At 37.9% G+C, this 18,753-nt stretch overlaps 1 protein-coding gene across 6 annotated transcripts in view; it reads right to left on the bottom strand.

Moving 5' to 3' along the window:
- The window catches only part of EYA3 (EYA transcriptional coactivator and phosphatase 3), a 156,172-nt gene that overhangs the window by 28,304 nt on the left and 109,115 nt on the right, over window positions 1–18,753 (bottom strand). For all 6 annotated transcript variants that reach the window (XR_005215452.1, XM_037828004.1, XM_037828000.1 and 3 more), the window contains 3 exons: window positions 15,741–15,921; window positions 14,099–14,238; window positions 13,240–13,323 (listed from right to left, as the gene is read on the bottom strand). Coding sequence is in view for 5 of the 6 variants with exons in the window: in XM_037828004.1 (XP_037683932.1) it covers window positions 13,240–13,323; window positions 14,099–14,238; window positions 15,741–15,921 (405 nt within the window). In the remaining variant the exon portion in view is untranslated. The remainder of the gene's footprint in view (window positions 1–13,239; window positions 13,324–14,098; window positions 14,239–15,740; window positions 15,922–18,753) is intronic.

The following is an 18,753-nucleotide window of genomic DNA, read 5'->3' as shown; positions in this document are numbered from 1 at the left end:
CACACAGAGAAACAAAGAAAGGACAGAGAGACTTGGAGCAAGGTTCAGTACTAAAGAGATTCGGTATGGGTACAATAAAGGATATTAATAGAGAGAGGGGAAAAATATGACAAACATAAACCAAAGGGTAAGATGGCTGATTCAAGAAATGCCTTCACGGTTATAACGTTGAATGTAAATGGATTAAACTCCCCAATTAAAAGATACAGATTCGCAGAATGGATCAAAAAAAATGAACCATCAATATGTTGCATACAAGAGACTCATCTTAGACACAGGGACACAAAGAAACTGAAAGTGAAAGGATGGAAAAAAATATTTCATGCAAGCTACAGCCAAAAGAAAGCAGCTGTAGCAATATTAATCTCAGATAAAATAGACTTCAAATGCAGGGATGTTTTGAGAGACAAAGAAGGCCACTACATACTAATAAAAGGGGCAATTCAGCAAGAAGAAATAACAATCGTAAATGTCTATGCACCCAATCAAGGTGCCACAAAATACATGAGAGAAACACTGGCAAAACTAAAGGAAGCAATTGATGTTTCCACAATAATTGTGGGAGACTTCAACACATCACTCTCTCCTATAGATAGATCAACCAGACAGAAGACCAATAAGGAAATTGAAAACCTAAACAATTTGATAAATGAATTAGATTTAACAGACATATACAGGACATTACATCCCAAATCACCGGGATACACATACTTTTCTAGTGCTCATGGAACTTTCTCCAGAATAGATCATATGCTGGGACATAAAACAAGCCTCAATAAATTTAAAAAGATTGAAATTATTCAAAGCACATTCTCTGACCACAATGGAATACAATTAGAAGTCAATAACCATCAGAGACTTAGAAAATTCACAAATACCTGGAGGTTAAACAACACACTCCTAAACAATCAGTGGGTTAAAGAAGAAATAGCAAGAGAAATTGCTAAATATATAGAGACGAACGAAAATGAGAACACAACATACCAAAACCTATGGGATGCAGCAAAAGCAGTGCTAAGGGGGAAATTTATAGCACTAAACGCATATATTAAAAAGGAAGAAAGAGCCAAAATCAAAGAACTAATGGATCAACTGAAGAAGCTAGAAAATGAACAGCAAACCAATCCTAAACCAAGTAGAAGAAAAGAAATAACAAGGATTAAAGCAGAAATAAATGACATAGAGAACAAAAAAAACAATAGAGAGGATAAATATCACCAAAAGTTGGTTCTTTGAGAAGATCAACAAGATTGACAAGCCCCTAGCTAGACTGACAAAATCAAAAAGAGAGAAGACCCATATAAACAAAATAATGAATGAAAAAGGTGACATAACTGCAGATCCTGAAGAAATTAAAAAAATTATAAGAGGATACTATGAACAACTGTATGGCAACAAACTGGATAATGTAGAGGAAATGGACAATTTCCTGGAAACATATGAACAACCTAGACTGACCAGAGAAGAAATAGAAGACCTCAACCAACCCATCACAAGCAAAGAGATCCAATCAGTCATCAAAAATCTTCCCACAAATAAATGCCCAGGGCCAGATGGCTTCACAGGGGAATTCTACCAAACTTTCCAGAAAGAACTGACACCAATCTTACTCAAACTCTTTCAAAACATTGAAGAAAATGGAACACTACCTAACTCATTTTATGAAGCTAACATCAATCTAATACCAAAACCAGGCAAAGATGCTATAAAAAAGGAAAACTACCGGCCAATCTCCCTAATGAATATAGATGCAAAAATCCTCAACAAAATACTTGCAAATCGAATCCAAAGACACATTAAAAAAATCATACACCATGACCAAGTGGGGTTTATTCCAGGCATGCAAGAATGGTTCAACATAAGAAAATCAATCAATGTATTACAACACATTAACAAGTCAAAAGGGAAAAATCAATTGATCATCTCAATAGATGCTGAAAAAGCATTTGACAATATCCAACATCCGTTTTTGATAAAAACACTTCAAAAGGTAGGAATTGAAGGAAACTTCCTCAACATGATAAAGAGCATATATGAAAAACCCACAGCCAGCATAGTACTCAATGGTGAGAGACTGAAAGCCTTCCCTCTAAGATCAGGAACAAGACAAGGATGCCCGCTGTCACCACTGTTATTCAACATTGTGCTGGAAGTGCTAGCCAGGGCAATCCGGCAAGACAAAGAAATAAAAGGCATCCAAATTGGAAAAGAAGAAGTAAAACTGTCATTGTTTGCAGATGATATGATCTTATATCTAGAAAACCCTGAGAAATCGACGATACAGCTACTAGAGCTAATAAACAAATTTAGCAAAGTAGCGGGATACAAGGTTAATGCACATAAGTCAGTAATGTTTCTATATGCTAGAAATGAACAAACTGAAGAGACACTCAAGAAAAAGATACCATTTTCAATAGCAACTAAAAAAATCAAGTACCTAGGAATCAACTTAACCAAAGATGTAAAAGACCTATATAAAAAAAACTACATAACTCTACTAAAAGAAATAGAAGGGGACCTTAAAAGATGGAAAAATATTCCATGTTCATGGATAGGAAGACTAAATGTCATTAAGATGTCAATTCTACCCAAACTCATCTACAGATTCAATGCAATCCCAATCAAAATTCCAACAACCTACTTTGCAGACTTGGAAAAGCTAGTTATCAAATTTATTTGGAAAGGGAAGATGCCTCGAATTGCTAAAGACACTCTAAAAAAGAAAAACGAAGTGGGAGGACTTACACTCCCTGACTTTGAAGCTTATTATAAAGCCACAGTTGCCAAAACAGCATGGTACTGGCACAAAGATAGACATACAGATCAATGGAATCGAATTGAGAATTCAGAGATAGACCCTCAGATCTATGGCCGACTGATCTTTGATAAGGCCCCCAAAGTCACTGAACTGAGCCATAATGGTCTTTTCAACAAATGGGGCTGGGAGAGTTGGATATCCATATCCAAAAGAATGAAAGAGGACCCCTACCTCACCCCCTACACAAAAATCAACTCAAAATGGACCAAAGATCTCAATATAAAAGAAAGTACCATAAAACTCCTAGAAGATAATGTAGGAAAACATCTTCAAGACCTTGTATTAGGAGGCCACTTCCTAGACTTTACACCCAAAGCACAAGCAACAAAAGAGAAAATAGATAAATGGGAACTCCTCAAGCTTAGAAGTTTCTGCACCTCAAAGGAATTTCTCAAAAAGGTAAAGAGGCAGCCAACTCAATGGGAAAAAATTTTTGGAAACCATGTATCTGACAAAAGACTGATATCTTGCATATATAAAGAAATCCTACAACTCAATGACAATAGTACAGACAGCCCAATTATAAAATGGGCAAAAGATATGAAAAGACAGTTCTCTGAAGAGGAAATACAAATGGCCAAGAAACACATGAAAAAATGTTCAGCTTCACTAGCTATTAGAGAGATGCAAATTAAGACCACAATGATATACCATCTAACACCGGTTAGAATGGCTGCCATTAAACAAACAGGAAACTACAAATGCTGGAGGGGATGTGGAGAAATTGGAACTCTTATTCATTGTTGGTGGGACTGTATAATGGTTCAGCCACTCTGGAAGTCAGTCTGGCAGTTCCTTAGAAAACCAGATATAGAGTTACCATTCGATCCAGCGATTGCACTTCTCGGTATATACCCGGAAGATCGGAAAGCAGTGACACGAACAGATATCTGCACGCCAATGTTCATAGCAACATTATTCACAATTACCAAGAGATGGAAACAACCCAAATGTCCTTCAACAGATGAGTGGATAAATAAAATGTGGTATATACACACGATGGAATACTACGCGGCAGTAAGAAGGAACGATCTCGTGAAACATACGACAACACGGATGAACCTTGAAGACATAATGCTGAGCGAAATAAGCCAGGCACAAAAAGAGAAATATTATATGCTACCACTAATGTGAACTTTGAAAAATGTAAAACAAATGGTTTATAATGTAGAATGTAGGGGAACTAGCAATAGAGAGCAATTAAGGAAGGGGGAACAATAATCCAAGAACAGATAAGCTATTTAACGTTCTGGGGATGCCCAGGAATGACTATGGTCTGTTAATTTCTGATGGATATAGTAGGAGCAAGTTCACAGAAATGTTGCTATATTATGTAACTTTCTTGGGGTAAAGTAGGAACATGTTGGAAGTTAAGCAGTTATCTTAGGTTAGTTGTCTTTTTCTTACTTCCTTGTTATGGTCTCTTTGAAATGTTCTTTTATTGTATGTTCGTTTTCTTTTTAACTTTTTTTTCATACAGTTGATTTAAAAAAGAAGGGAAAATTAAAAAAAAAAAAAGAAAAACAAAAAGATGTAGTGCCCCCTTGAGGAGCCTGTGGAGAATGCAGGGGTATTCGCCTACCCCACCTCCATGGTTGCTAACATGACCACAGACATAGGGGACTGGTGGTTTGATGAGTTGAGCCCTCTACCACAGGTTTTACCCTTGGGAAGACGGTTGCTGCAAAGGAGAGGCTAGGCCTCCCTATGGTTGTGCCTAAGAGCCTCCTCCCAAATGCCTCTTTGTTGCTCAGATGTGGCCCTGTCTCTCTAGCTAAGCCAACTTGAAAGGTGAAATCACTGCCCCCCTCCCTACGTGGGATCAGACACCCAGGGGAGTGAATCTCCCTGGCAACGTGGAATATGACTCCCGGGGAGGAATGTAGACCTGGCATCGTGGGACGGAGAACATCTTCTTGACCAAAAGGGGGATGTGAAAGGAAATGAAATAAGCTGCAGTGGCAGAGAGATTCCAAAAGGAGCCGAGAGGTCACTCTGGTGGGCACTCTTATGCACCCTTTAGACAACCCTTTTTAGGTCTAACGAATTGGGGTAGCTGGTGGTGGATACCTGAAACTATCAAACTACAACCCAGAACCCATGAATCTCGAAGACAGTTGTATAAAAATGTAGCTTATGAGGGGTGACAATGGGATTGGGAAAGCCATAAGGACCACACTCCACTTTGTCTAGTTTATGGATGGATGAGTAGAAAAATAGGGGAAGGAAACAAACAGACAAAGGTACCCAGTGTTCTTTTTTACTTCAATTGCTCTTTTTCACTCTAATTATTCTTCTTGTTATTTTTGTGTGTGTGCTAATGAAGGTGTCAGGGATTGATTTGGGTGATGAATGTACCACTATGTAATGGTACTGTAAACAATCGAAAGTACGATTTGTTCTGTATGACTGCGTGGTATGTGAATATATCTCAATAAAATGAAGATTTAAAAAAAAAAAAAAAGTAAAAGGTAAAAAAAACAAAAAAAGAAACAAAAAAACTGAAGTTTGTACTGAAGGCTAAATAAGTTAAATTGTGTTTGGTACACTTAGTTTAAAAAGGAAGAAAAGACTAGTAGAGAGTGAAATCAGCAAAATGATGGAGTAGACAGGTCCAAACACCCATCTTCCCCCAGAAACACTGAAAAACAAGCAGAAACTGTCAGAAACCAAGTTTGTAAGAATTCTGGAAAACTTTTAGTAAAAGGTTTAAAAAAGCCAAAAAGGAAAAAAAAAACAAAAAAAAAACCACAAACAAAAAACAAAAACAACAAAACACTCAAACAAACAAACAAAAAAACACAAAAAAGGCAACCTAATTAGGTAGAAAAGCTTTGTGGTACTTTTACTTGTCCTTGCTCTATACTCATTCTGGCTCAGTTCCCAATTTGGGACCGTAGTCCCTGGTTTCAGAAGCAGCAAAGCAGATTTTATTCATAAATTAATGTGTTCTCTGTTCTAAACTGAAAGGGGGCTATCTAAAGGATTGATGAAAGATGTTTGTCTTGGTCTCACCTAATGTGGAAGGCACTCGGTGGAAAAGTGGTAGGCATTGCCCGAAAACATTTCAAGACAAACAAAAACCTCCAGACGCCTGGGGCAAAAGATCTATTGATAGAGTAGATCCCCTAAAGCCTGAGAGGAAAAATGGGAGAGAGTTCTCTGGGAAATTAGGGCATTAAAAGGGCCCATGTATACTGAGGAATTTAGAAAGCCATGCACGTTCAGGACAAGATGCATACCCAGAGGAGATCTGAGAAAGCCCTAAGCTTTCATCATTGGCTGATCTCTAGGCGAAAGACACTACAGAAAGTAAAAGAAAGAAAAGAAAACTACAGACCAGTATCCCTTATGAATACACATGCAAAAATCCTCAACAAAAATAGAGCAAACCAGTGACATGAACAGATACCTGCACGCCAATGTTCATAGCAGCATTATTCACAATTGCCAAGAGATGGAAACAACCCAAATGTCCTTCAACAGATGAGTGGATAAATAAAATGTGGTATATACACACGATGGAATACTACACGGCAGTAAGAAGGAACGATCTCGTGAAACATATGAGAACTTGGATGAACCTTGAAGACATAATGCTGAGTGAAATAAGCCAGGCACAAAAAGAGAAATATTATATGCTACCACTAATGTGAACTTTGAAAAATGTAAAACAAATGGTATATAATGTAGAATGTAGGGGAACTATCAATAGAGAGCAATTAAGGAAGGGGGCACAATAATCCAAGAAGAACAGATAAGCTATTTAACCTTCTGGGAGTGCCCAGGAATGACTATGGTCTGTTAATTTCTGATGGGTATAGTAGGAACAAGTTCACAGAAATGTTGCTATATTAGGTAAGTTTCTTGGGGTAGAGTAGGAACATGTTGGAAGTAAAGCAGTTATCTTAGGTTAGTTGTCTTTTCCTTACTCCCTTGTTATGGTCTCTTTGAAATGTTCTTTTATTGTATGTTTTTTTTTAAATTATTATTTTTTATTTTTTTATTTTTCATACAGTTGATTTAAAAAAAAAAAACTTAAAAAAAAAAAAAAGGAAAAAAAGATGTAGTGCCCCCTTGAGGAGCCTGTGGAGAATGCAGGGGTATTGGCCTACCCCACCTCGATGGTTGCTAACATGACCACAGACATAGGGGACTGGTGGTTTTATGGGTTGAGCCCTATACCACAGGATTTACCCTTGGGAAGACTGTTGCTACAAAGGAGAGGCTAGGCGTCCCTATAATTGTGCTTATGAGCCTCCTCCCGAATGCTTCTTTGTTGCTCAGATGTGGCCCTCTCTCTCTACCTAAGCCAACTTGAAAGGTGAAATCACTGCCCTCACCCCTACGTGGGATCAGACACCCAGGGGAGTGAATCTCCTTGGCAACGTGGAATATGACTCCCGGGGATGAATGTAGACCTGGCATCGTGGGATGGAGAACATCTTCTTGACCAAAAGGGGGAAGAGAAAGGAAATGAAATAAGCTTCAGTGGCAGAGAGATTCCAAAAGGAGCCAAGAGGTCACTCTGGTGGGCACTCTCACGCACAATTTAGACAACCCTTTTTAGGTTCTAAAGAATTGGGGTAGCTGGTGGTAGATACCTGAAACTATCAAACTACAACCCAGAACCCATGAATCTCGAAGACAACTGTATAAAAATGTAGCTTATGAGGGGTGACAATGGGATTGCGAAAGCCGTAAGGACCACCACACTCCCCTTTGTCTAGTTTATGGATGGATGAGTAGAAAAATAGGGGAAGGAAACAAACAAACAAACAGAGAAAGGTACCCAGTGTTCTTTTTTACTTCAATTGCTCTTTTTCACTTTAATTATTATTCTTGTTATTTGTGGGTGTGTGTGCTAATGGAGGTGTCAGGGATTGATTTAGGTGATGAATGTACAACTATGTAATGGTACTGTGAACAATCGAATGTAAGATTTGTTTTGTATGACTGCATGGTATGTGAATATATCTCAATAAAATGAAGATAAAAAAAAAAATAGAGCAAACCAAATTCAGCAGCATATTAAAGGGATTATACCAAGTGGGATTTATCACAGGAATGCAAGAGTGGTTCAACATTTGAAAACCAATCCATGTAAACACATACTATAGTTTTAAGAGTAATAGAAAAAAACCACATGATCCTTTCGATTTATGCAGAAAATGTACTTCACAAAATCCAACACCTTTTCATGATAAAAACACTGCATAATTTGTAACAGAAGGAAATTTTCTCAACATTCTAAAAACCCTAAATAAAAAACAAACAGCTAAAATCATATTCGTTGGTGAAAGTTTGAAAGCTTTTCTCCCAAGATCAGGAAAAAGACAAGGATGCTTGTTTTTGTGACTTCTATTCAACATAGTACTGTTAAGTTCTACACAGAGCAATTAGGCAAGAAAAAGAAGTAAGAGAATCCAAATTGGAAAGAAAGAAGCAAAACTCTCTTCAAAGATGACATGCTCTTATATGTCGAAAACCCTAAAAAATCCAAAGGAAAAAAACCGGTTAGAGCTAATAAATCAGTTCAGCAAAGTTGCAGGATACAAAATCAACTCCCCCAAATCAGCTGTATTTCTATACACTAGCAATGAACTATACTAAAGGAAATTAAGAAAACAATTACATTTATATTAACATCTAAAAGGATACTTAGGAATAGATTTAACCAAGGAGGCACCAGACTTGTACATGAAAACTATAAAACATTGTTGAAAGAAATTAAAGAAGACCTAATAGAAAGACACTCGTGTTCACGAATTGGAAAACTTAATATTGTTCAGATCAATACTACCCAAGCAACATACAGATTCAATGCAACCCCTAAGAAAATCTCAATGGTGTTTTTTTTCCCAATGAAAAAACCCACTGTAAAATTCACAGGGAAATTCAATGGACCATAATGGCCTAAACAATCTTGAAAAAGGATAAACTTGGAAGACTCACACTTCCTGATTTCAAAAGTTACTATAAAGTTATAGTAATTCTACTTACATGAAAAAGCTAGACTATGCAAATTCAGAAAAAAAAAAGAGTAAGGGGTGTGAGGGGAAATGAGGAGTTAATGCATAATGGGTATGGGGTTTCTGTTTGGGGTAATCGGAAAGTTCTGGGAAGGGATGGTAAGGGTAGAACAACACTGTGAATGTGATTAATTCCACTGAATTGCATGCTTGGGAGTGGTTGAGATGGGAAATTTTACGTTTATATATGTTTTCACAATGTTACTGGAGATCCTTTGTCACTGGAACCCTATTCCAGGCTTGACATCTCATTGTGAGAAGGAATTCAAGGATGAGACAAGCAGGTATAAGCAAGTGAGAAAAGTTTATTGAAGAGAAATAAAGTTCATGCTCAAGGGGGTAAGCATGGGTCTGCTCAAGGGAGAATTGTGCCCCATAGCTGTTTGTGACATGGGCTTTTATTAGATTAAACAAAGGGATGTGAATTTAGAGAGGGTGGCATATAGTGATTGGTTCGTACAAATTCAAATTAGTGACTGTCAATTGGCCTTTGCGATCAGTTATGTATACATTCAAATTGAGGACTGTAAGTAGCCTATTAAGCTTCTGAACTAATTGGGCAGTGATCTGGTTTGCTAAAGCTGACAGAATGCAAAATACCAGAAGTGGAGTAGCTTTTACAATAGGGGTTTACTAGTTCACAAATTTACAGTTCTAAGGCCATGAAAGTGTCCAAACTAAGGCATCAACAAGATGTTTGAAGAAAGGCCAATGGCGTCTGGAACACCTCTGTCAGCTGGGAAGGCACGTGGCTGGTGTCTGCTGGTCCTTTGCTCCCAGGTTCTGGTTTCAAAATGGCTTTCTCCAAAATATCTCTGGGCTTCTGTCTCTCTTAGCTTCTCTCTCAGCTTCTGTGCATCCTTGCTTGTTCTCCCAGGGCGTTTCTCTCTAAGGTAAGGGGTTTCTTTCTGAGCTTCTTAGGGGTAAAATATGGGCTTCACCTCTTAGCTTAGCATCTCCAAATGTCTTTCTGCCTGCATCGCCAAGCATCTGTGTCTTTGTCAGCCCCTGAGCTCTCTCAAATACTCCAGTAAACTAATCAAGACCCACCTTGAATGGGAAGGGTCACATCGCCACAGAAATAATCCAAGCAAAAGGGCTCACCCACAGTTGGGTGGGTCATATCTCCATGGAAACAATCTAATCGAAAGATCCCACCCATAATACGTCTTCACCCACCAGAGGGGGGTCAAAAGAACATAGTCTTTCCTGGTGTATACAACAGTCTCAAACTGGCACAGGCTGGCTTTGGGCAAGGTTTCGGGGCTGGAATTTTCCATTCCTTCCCCCGTCTCTTGCCCTCCTTGTTAGTCTTTATCTTGAGCAACTCACTGCTTTTTGAGAATTTATGGTCCATAACTTGTAGTTAAGTAATATGTCCCACATTGCTCAACTGCTGCGGGTTTCTGGAGAATTTACTGTTATCTCCAGATGCTTTCGCCTTGCACCAGGCCCTGAAGGTGCCTCAGAGTCTGCAAGTTTTCCTACTTCTAATCTACCTCAGTTTTGCCTTTTTTTTTTTTTTAAATTGTGGTAACACATATATAACACAATTTGTCATTTTAACCATTTTTAATTATGTTTACAATGTTATATCATCATTACCACCTTCCATTACTAAAACTTTTTCATCATCCAAAACAGAAATTCTTTACCCTTTAAACGTAACTCCCCAATTTCCTTTCCCCCAGCACCTGGTAACCTCTACTCTCCTTTCTGTCACTGTGAATTTGCTTCTTCTAGATATTTTATATAAGTGGAATCATACAATATTTGTCCTTTTGTGTCTGGCTTATTTCACTCAACATAAGGTTTTCAAGTATCAGAGCTTTCATTCTTTTTAATGGCTGAATAGTATTCTTTTGTATGGATATAATACATTTTGTTTATTTATTCATCTGCGTGTTTTCCAATGTCATTTCCTTTAGTTCCTTGTCCACATTTTCCTTTAGCTCTTTGAGCATATTTAGGACTGTTTTTTAAAGTCTTTGTCTGAAATGTCCCAGGACTGATCTCCCTCACTGATGGTTTCTAAAGCTTTAGTCTTCTCCTTTGCCTGGACCATCACTTCCTGTTTCTTTGCATGTTCTTTGTGTTTTGTAATCTTTTGTTGAAACCTGGAAATTCTGAAACTTTAATGTGTTATAGCTGGAATTTAGACTCTAAGGTGTCTGTTGCTTAAGTCTATATACAGCTAGTGTTATGACACAGCTTTCCTCGAATGCCAGGAGCTAACAAAAGAAAAGAAAAAAAGAAAAAAAAGAAAACACTAGATGTTCCAGTGTTCTCCTTCAGAGCTTTTCCATACAATGGGTTTAGAGAACAGCTCTAGGCCAATGCCCAGGGGCCTCCTTGATCCTTTCAGCATGAGTGTCTAGCTTTAGTAATTCCCTCATTTACAACCATACAATGTTCCCCTCTTATATAGGAAACAGATTTCTCCTGGTCCCGGGCACGGCACTATATGTTCTATAGCCAGCAATCCCTTGCCCCAGGCAGCACAATTTGACTGCTCTCCCATAGGGTTCTGTAGGAAAGCTCTGTGAGCCATCTTCTTCATACAGGGCAAATTCTGAGACTGGCAAGTCCCTCAGGCTCCCAGTATGTGCTTGAGGGTTACCCTGCTCCCTCTGGAACAGGGGCCAGGGATCCACACTGGGAGGCTATCTCTGCGCAGAGCAGGGGAAGGGAGGGGGAATGGGCCAACCAAGGTGCCACGAAATCTTGCTTCTTAAGTGTCCTTTTTCTTGATTTGTTGCTTGCCCTGATACTGCAATCCTTTAACTGTTTCCTGGAGCTTTGAGAAAGCTGTTTCTGCCAGTTCTGGCTGGTTGTACAAAGCTTCTGTAGGGGACAGAGCCCTGAAAGGTCTCACTCTACTATCTTGAGTGGGTGCCCTTTGACTAGTTTTTAGTTGTGTTGTACTTTCAACATTTTTGACAAATATTCCAAGACCATTCAATTGGGGAAAGAACAGTTTCTTCAACAAAATGGCTCTGAGAAAACTGGATATCCACATGCAAAAGAATGAAAATGGACCTTTACCTTACACCATACACAAAAATTAACTCAAAATAGATCAAAGAAGCAAATTTAAGAGCTAAAACTATAAAAGGCTTAGAAGAGAATATAGGGGCAAGTCTTCATGACACTGGATTTGGCAACAGTTTCTTAAACATGATACCAAAAGCACAGAGAGTAAACGAAAAAATAGATACATCAGACTTCATAAAAATAAAAAAACTTTGTGCAAAGGACACTATCAAGAGAGTGCAAAGACAACTCACAGAATCAGAGAACATATTCACAAATCAGGTATCTGATAAGAGTTTAGTATCCAGAATATATAATGAACTACTACAACTCAAAAACAAAAAGACAAACAACCAAATTTAAAAATGGGCAAAAGACTTGAACAGACATTGCTCCAAAGAAGACACAGGAATAGCCAATAAGCACATGAAATGACGCTCAACCTCATTAGTCATCAGAGTAATGCAAACAAAACCACAGTAAGATACTACTGCATACTGACTAGGATGACTATAATAAAAATCAAAGAAAATAAGTGCTAGAGTGATGATGGTTGCACATTATGAATGTAATTAATGCCTCTGAATTTTACACTTAAAACTGGTTAATGGCAAAATTTATGTTATATATGCATTTTAAAATTTACTGTCATTTATTTTCTTTGATTTAATTTTATCATACATATTTTTAAATTAATTTTATTAGACATTTGTAGGTTTAAAGAAAAATGCAGAATATACAGAATTCCCACATACCCTCTTCACACACACAGTTCCCTATTATTAACACTTTGCATTAGTGTGGTACCTTTGTTACAAATGAGGAAACAATATTATTATAATTATACTATTAACTATAGTCTATAATTTACATTAGGGTTCACTGTTTGTGTATATATATTTTACTCCAATTTAAAAAAAAGAAATAATGTATGTAATATGTTTTAGAAAGATATCTTATATTTTATCTCTATATTTCACCTAAACATATCCAACATACACTCAGCTAAATGAAATTCTTGATTTGGGCTGTTTAAAGAGACTAAAGGGATAAAAGATCAGTCTTTGGTATATATAATCCTGAAACTGCCTTGCGTTGAGCCTCATTCCTAAGTTTAGTCTATGACACTATTGAACCTGCTTCTGCTTTCAGCATTCGACCTGGATCTAGTCTCTAGTTTTGCAACCAACAACTCTGTCTGACCATATGCAGATAATGGAAGCCATCTGGTGAAATTTTATATGCAAAGTGAAAAGCCAACAGGGGTGAGGGAGAGGTAGCAGAGAGAGTGACTTTGGTTACCCCATATAGTCAGAACAGGAGTAATTATAGAAAAGGAAGAAAGGCCTAAATTACCTTTCCGTACTTCTGGGCATAGGATCCCGTAAGAAGAGAGTGGAAGATGATGATCGTTTCATCCAAGTCCCACAGAAATACCCGCTGAGGGAGGAAAGTATAAAAAATAATGAGTTCTCAGTTTTCCTAATAAATATATTAGGACTTTAGTTTTCCTTACCTTTTTCTCTCATAAACAAAGGGGAAGAGAGGCTCTAAACACAAGCCTGAATGTACCTATGCATTCAGAACACCTATCAGTAAGTTCATTTCTAAATAGAACTTTCCCCTTATAAAATGAAAACATCATAGAAAAATTGAAAGCAGAAAACAAAAGGATAAGACAAAAAAAAAACTCCACCATTATTAGCATTTTGTATAATGTTCTAGTCTTTTTAAATAACAGAGTCAATTTTTAAGTCCATAGTAAAGCCACTAATGCTTACATCGCAGAGTAGGTGAGTGCCTATCTCATTCATAAGTTACCAGATCTGGTTGCATATCTCACAGAAACTTGGCCTAAAGCACTCTAATTTTCTCATTTTACTTTGAGATTGTTAAATGGAATATAGCATGCAATCATTTGTAATACTCTTGGCTTTCTGATAGGACACACTGCTCTTTCTGTCCTCCTCTAGAACACAGATAATAGTTTGTTCTTTCCCCTTAAAAAGTTACCAGGCTACCAAAATTCAGTGAAGCTTTTTTGATGTGTTTGCTGAAAAGCACGTGGAAGCAATATTGTAAGTTATGGCCATGGAGTCAAAGGGCACACAATACAGAACCATATTATCTCTGTGAGTTTCAGGCATATGGTTTCATAAACTTAAGAAATGAGAAAAAACAAAGTTAAGTAACTTAAATTAGTTCCTTCCCATACTTCCAATTCACTGTCCTGGGAAGAGGAGGTATCAGCTTTCCTCTTGCCTCGGTTCTTGCCAGTCATATTTTTCCTAGACTGATCATCAGCATCTTTACTTGGAGTAGTTTGGGACAAAGATGGGCTTGTAGAAGGGTCTCCTGGAAAGGAAAAGTGAGACACATATTACCAGTAGTCACAGATTCCAAGAACTAGAGCAGGAAGAGGATCAGCAGGTTCTCTGCCCTGAAGAGGCATATTGCAGGGATAAAGGTTGGAAAACTCAATTTCACAAAAGCAGACAAACAATCCATTTTCTTGAACAAATAAATTAAAAGGGGGAAAAAAAAAAGAGATGGATTAAAAGAGACATAAAATACATATCCACCAATCACAATAAATGCATCTTACTTGGATCCTAACTTAAATAAATTACAAAAAGAAAAACAAAATTCATTTACAACATTTGTAAGAAACCTGGAAATATGAATACCTACTGGATATTTGAAAACATTAAGGAATTACTGTTAAAATTTTTTAGATGTAATAATGTCATTGTGGTTATATTAACAAGTACTTTTCTTTTAGAGATATGATGCCGGGAATTTGCTTCAAAATAATATGGGGGATAGGGAGACTGGATGAAGTATAATTGAAACAAGATTGCCAATGAGTTAATTGTAATTGTTCAATCTGGATAATGAACACACATGGATTCATCATATTATTCTGCTAACTTTTGTATATGTTTGAAATTCTCCATTATTAAAAAGTTAAAATTGTTATGAAGAACAAAGATATTTTGAGAAATGAATCCAAAACTAAGGCAAAAACACATACAATCATTTTGAAGTTACATAATTTTGAGGCAGTGACCATCTCTATGTCCATTTGCCTAGAAGGATGGTAAGGACAAAATGCACAGAAAACTACTGTGAGTTGATATAGAACACTGTTTTTAAAATTGCATCAATAATGAGAAACACTGCCTTCCTCAAGTATTCTGATGTGATAGCCAACTACTAAATTTTCATTATAGAGCAATATAGAGATAAATTTAAAGTATGTGTATATATTTGTGGAATGTGTATATGAAGCCTTTATGTTAGTGGTTTTTAACCTGAGCATCAAATTCATTGACACATTTCAGAGTTGTGACTCTCCTGAATTGTTGGTTAAATTTAATGTATTTCTTTGTGGAGAAGGACCACAGATTTCTTCAGAATCCTAAAGGAATCCACAACTCAGAAAAAGTTAAGAATCACTGCTCTGAGGCCTTAGCAGAAGGCTAAAATATGCATAGACTAAAACTGGAGTCCTTCAACTTTTACAAAATGTGCCGCGATTCTGATATTCTCTGTGACAAACATACTAAAACCATAGGGGATGAAGCTGAGAAGATGGGATAGAAGGCATAAATGCAGTCTTTTCATTCTTGGTACTTTTTTGTTCACAGCACCAGTTATTACATTCAGTTTATAATCTCTTGCCGGTGACTCATCATAATTTGGTTCCAAATGTTTAAATAATCCTCATGTGAGAGAGAAAGCAAACACATGTTAACAGTGACTTAGATGAGGACAAAATAATTTTCGCCATCATCTAAAACAACCTGTTGGATGAAGTACCCTTAAACCTAAGTTTTCAGACTTGTGGTGCTTACCAGAAATTCTCTGTGCTGCAGACGCAGGTACCATAACAGTAGATTTCTCTGTCTGGTATGTGGTGGCTGCTAATGTGGTACTCTCAGCATCACTGTTAGTCTGGCCTGTGACTCCAAAGCTGGAGGTGGGGTAGCATGGCTGGTACTGACTCTGACCAAGGATAGTATAGGTGGGATAGTCCTACAGACGAAAGGGAATAAGAGAGAAAAACAACTCTTATAAAGAGCATAACAGTCATTAAAACAGAAGAGATTTTCATGTCCTTCTTATTCATAATTATTTGCTTATAACATTCACTTGATTTCTCATTTACTCATCTAGCACTCTTTCAACTTAATCAATGATTTTCAAAGCGATTCTCTGGAATCCTTATAGTTAATAAGAAATGCCTCAGTGACTGTCCCTGAGATAAGGGGGAAGCTGAGAGGGAAGGGTCCCATCATTCCAGACACAATATGCTTTTTTCTAATTCAACAGCTTATTTCTTTTTAAAATCTATTTTATATACTAGATTTCTGCATAAACTTCTAATAAAACTTTTGAAGGAAAGATTCTACTGTATAAAAAGTTGTAAACCACTGTTCTAGATGGCAGTGCTTCTAAGGACAAATGAGCTTTAAAAAAATAAGTACATATTCTACATTAAAGTTTCCCAGTTTAAAAAGTGATTATCAAGGGGAGAACCTAAGATGGCGGCTAGGTGAGACAGGGCAAAAAAACACCTCTGAAAATTACTAGATAAAAACCAGAAAGTGACCCAGAATACCACTTCCAGCGATGCACCAGCTGGACAAGGTCTGCTAAAACCACAGGGACTGCGCACTTGGTGAAACCGGGAATCTGCATTCTGAAACGAGTGAGTCAGACAGCTGAAAGTCCTGCGGCCATGCTGCGGTGTGGGGAAACTGCGGGCTGGTGTTTGGAGACGGACTAGTTTTTTTTAAAAAAAAAAAAACAAAAATAAACAAAAAACCCGGGAGCAGCTACAGATACGGCAGTGAGAACCGCGCAGTGAAGCACTGCAGGAGCGGGCTGCAGCCAACGCCTCGGTGTCTGGCGTGGAGGATAGCCCTCCCCACACCTGCTGCTGATTGTCCCAGGGCCAGAGGGACAGAGGGGGGAGCCAAAAGGAGAAAGAAACCGCACCCCTTGCAGCTGGCTTCCCGGCGTGCTGTTGACACCCCCGCTTGGGGCTGTACCCACAGGCCAGAGCCACGCCGGGAAACCCAGACTGATGGGGAGTGTATCCCACGGCACAGCTAGTTGTCCCGGAGCTGGGAAGGTGGAGCTGTGCGAAAAGGGGGGGGGGGGGCGTTGAGACACCCCATTCAGCCATTTTTGCATCAGGCTGGGCGCGCCCCTGCATGGCCCAGTGGCCTGGGGCTTCCCTTGAGGGAAGGTGCGCACTTGTGACGTAGCACAGCCTTCCCTCAGCAGAGGTTCTGGAAGATCGCAGCTATCAAGCAAAGCAAATGCCAAGAGGCGAAAAACAACAGAAAATCTTACAGCATTTGCTAAAACCAGACGATATGGAGAACCCAATCCCAAACACCCAAATCAAAAGATCAGAGGAGACACAGTACTTGGTGCAATTAATCAAAGGACTACAGTCAAAGAATGAGAGCATGGCACAGGATATAAAGGACATAAAGAAGACTCTAGAAGAGCATAAAGAAGAAATTGCAAGAGTAAATAAAAAAATAGAAGATCTTATGGAAATAAAAGAAACTGTAGGCCAAATTAAAAAGACTCTGGATACTCATAATACAAGATTAGAGGAAGTTCAACAACAACTCAGTGTTCTAGAGGACCACAGAACAGAAAATAAAAGGACAAAAGAAAGAATGGAGAAAAAAATAGAAAAAATCGAAATGGATCTCAGGGATATGATAGATAAAATAAAACGTCCAAATTTAAGACTCATTGGTATCCCAGAAGGGGAAGAGAAGGGTAAAGGTCTAGAAAGAGTATTCAAAGAAATTGCTGGGGAAAACTTCCCAAACCTTCTACACAATATAAATACACAAAGCATAAATGCCCAGCGAACTCCAAATAGAATAAATCCAAATAAACCCACTCCAAGACATATACTGATCAGACTGTCAAATACTGAAGAGAAGGAGCAAGTTCTGAAAGCAGCAAGAGAAAAGCAATTCACCACATACAAAGGAAACAACATAAGACTAAGTAGTGACTACTCAGTGGCCACCATGGAGGCGAGAAGGCAGTGGCATGACGCATTTAAAATTCTGAGAGAGAAAAATTTCCAACCAAGAATACTTTATCCAGCAAAACTCTCCTTCAAATTTGAGGGAGAGCTTAAATTCTTCACAGACAAACAAACGCTGAGAGATTTTGCCAATAAAAGACCTGCCCTACTTCAGATACTAAAGGGAGCCCTACTGACAGAGAAATAAAGAAAGGAGAGAGAGATATAGAGAATTTTAACAGACATATATAGAACCTTACATCCCAAATCACCAGGACACACATTTTTCTCTAGTGATCACGGATCTTTCTCCAGAACAGACCATATGCTGGGACATAAAACAAGCCTCAATAAATTAAAAAAAAAAAAAAACTGAATATATTCAAAGCACATTCTCTGACCACAATGGAATACAAATAGAAGTCAATAATTTTTGATTTGTAACTCCACTATTTACTTCCTACATGATATAAAATACATAAACTCTAATGACAAATCAGTGGTTTTGGACTCAATGTAAAATATGTAATTTTTGACAAGAACTATATAAAGGCAGGGGAATGGAGGAGTATAAGAACATAGTTTATGGGTCCTATTGAAGTTAAGTTGGTATCAAAGAAAACCAAGATTGTTATGGATTTAAGAGGTTAAATTTAAGCCCCCAGTAAACACAAAGAAATTATCAGAGAATATGACCATAGAGATGAAAAGTAGAGTATGGGTTATGAGAAGTGGGGGAAGGGGCAATGGGGAGTTAAGAAATGAGTGTAGGGTTTGAGGTGAAGGGAAATTTCTAGTGATGG

This window comes from Choloepus didactylus, chromosome 2 (assembly GCF_015220235.1).
Source record: "Choloepus didactylus isolate mChoDid1 chromosome 2, mChoDid1.pri, whole genome shotgun sequence".
Lineage (NCBI taxonomy): Eukaryota > Metazoa > Chordata > Mammalia > Pilosa > Megalonychidae > Choloepus > Choloepus didactylus.
This window is presented reverse-complemented; position numbering and strand designations above follow the sequence as displayed.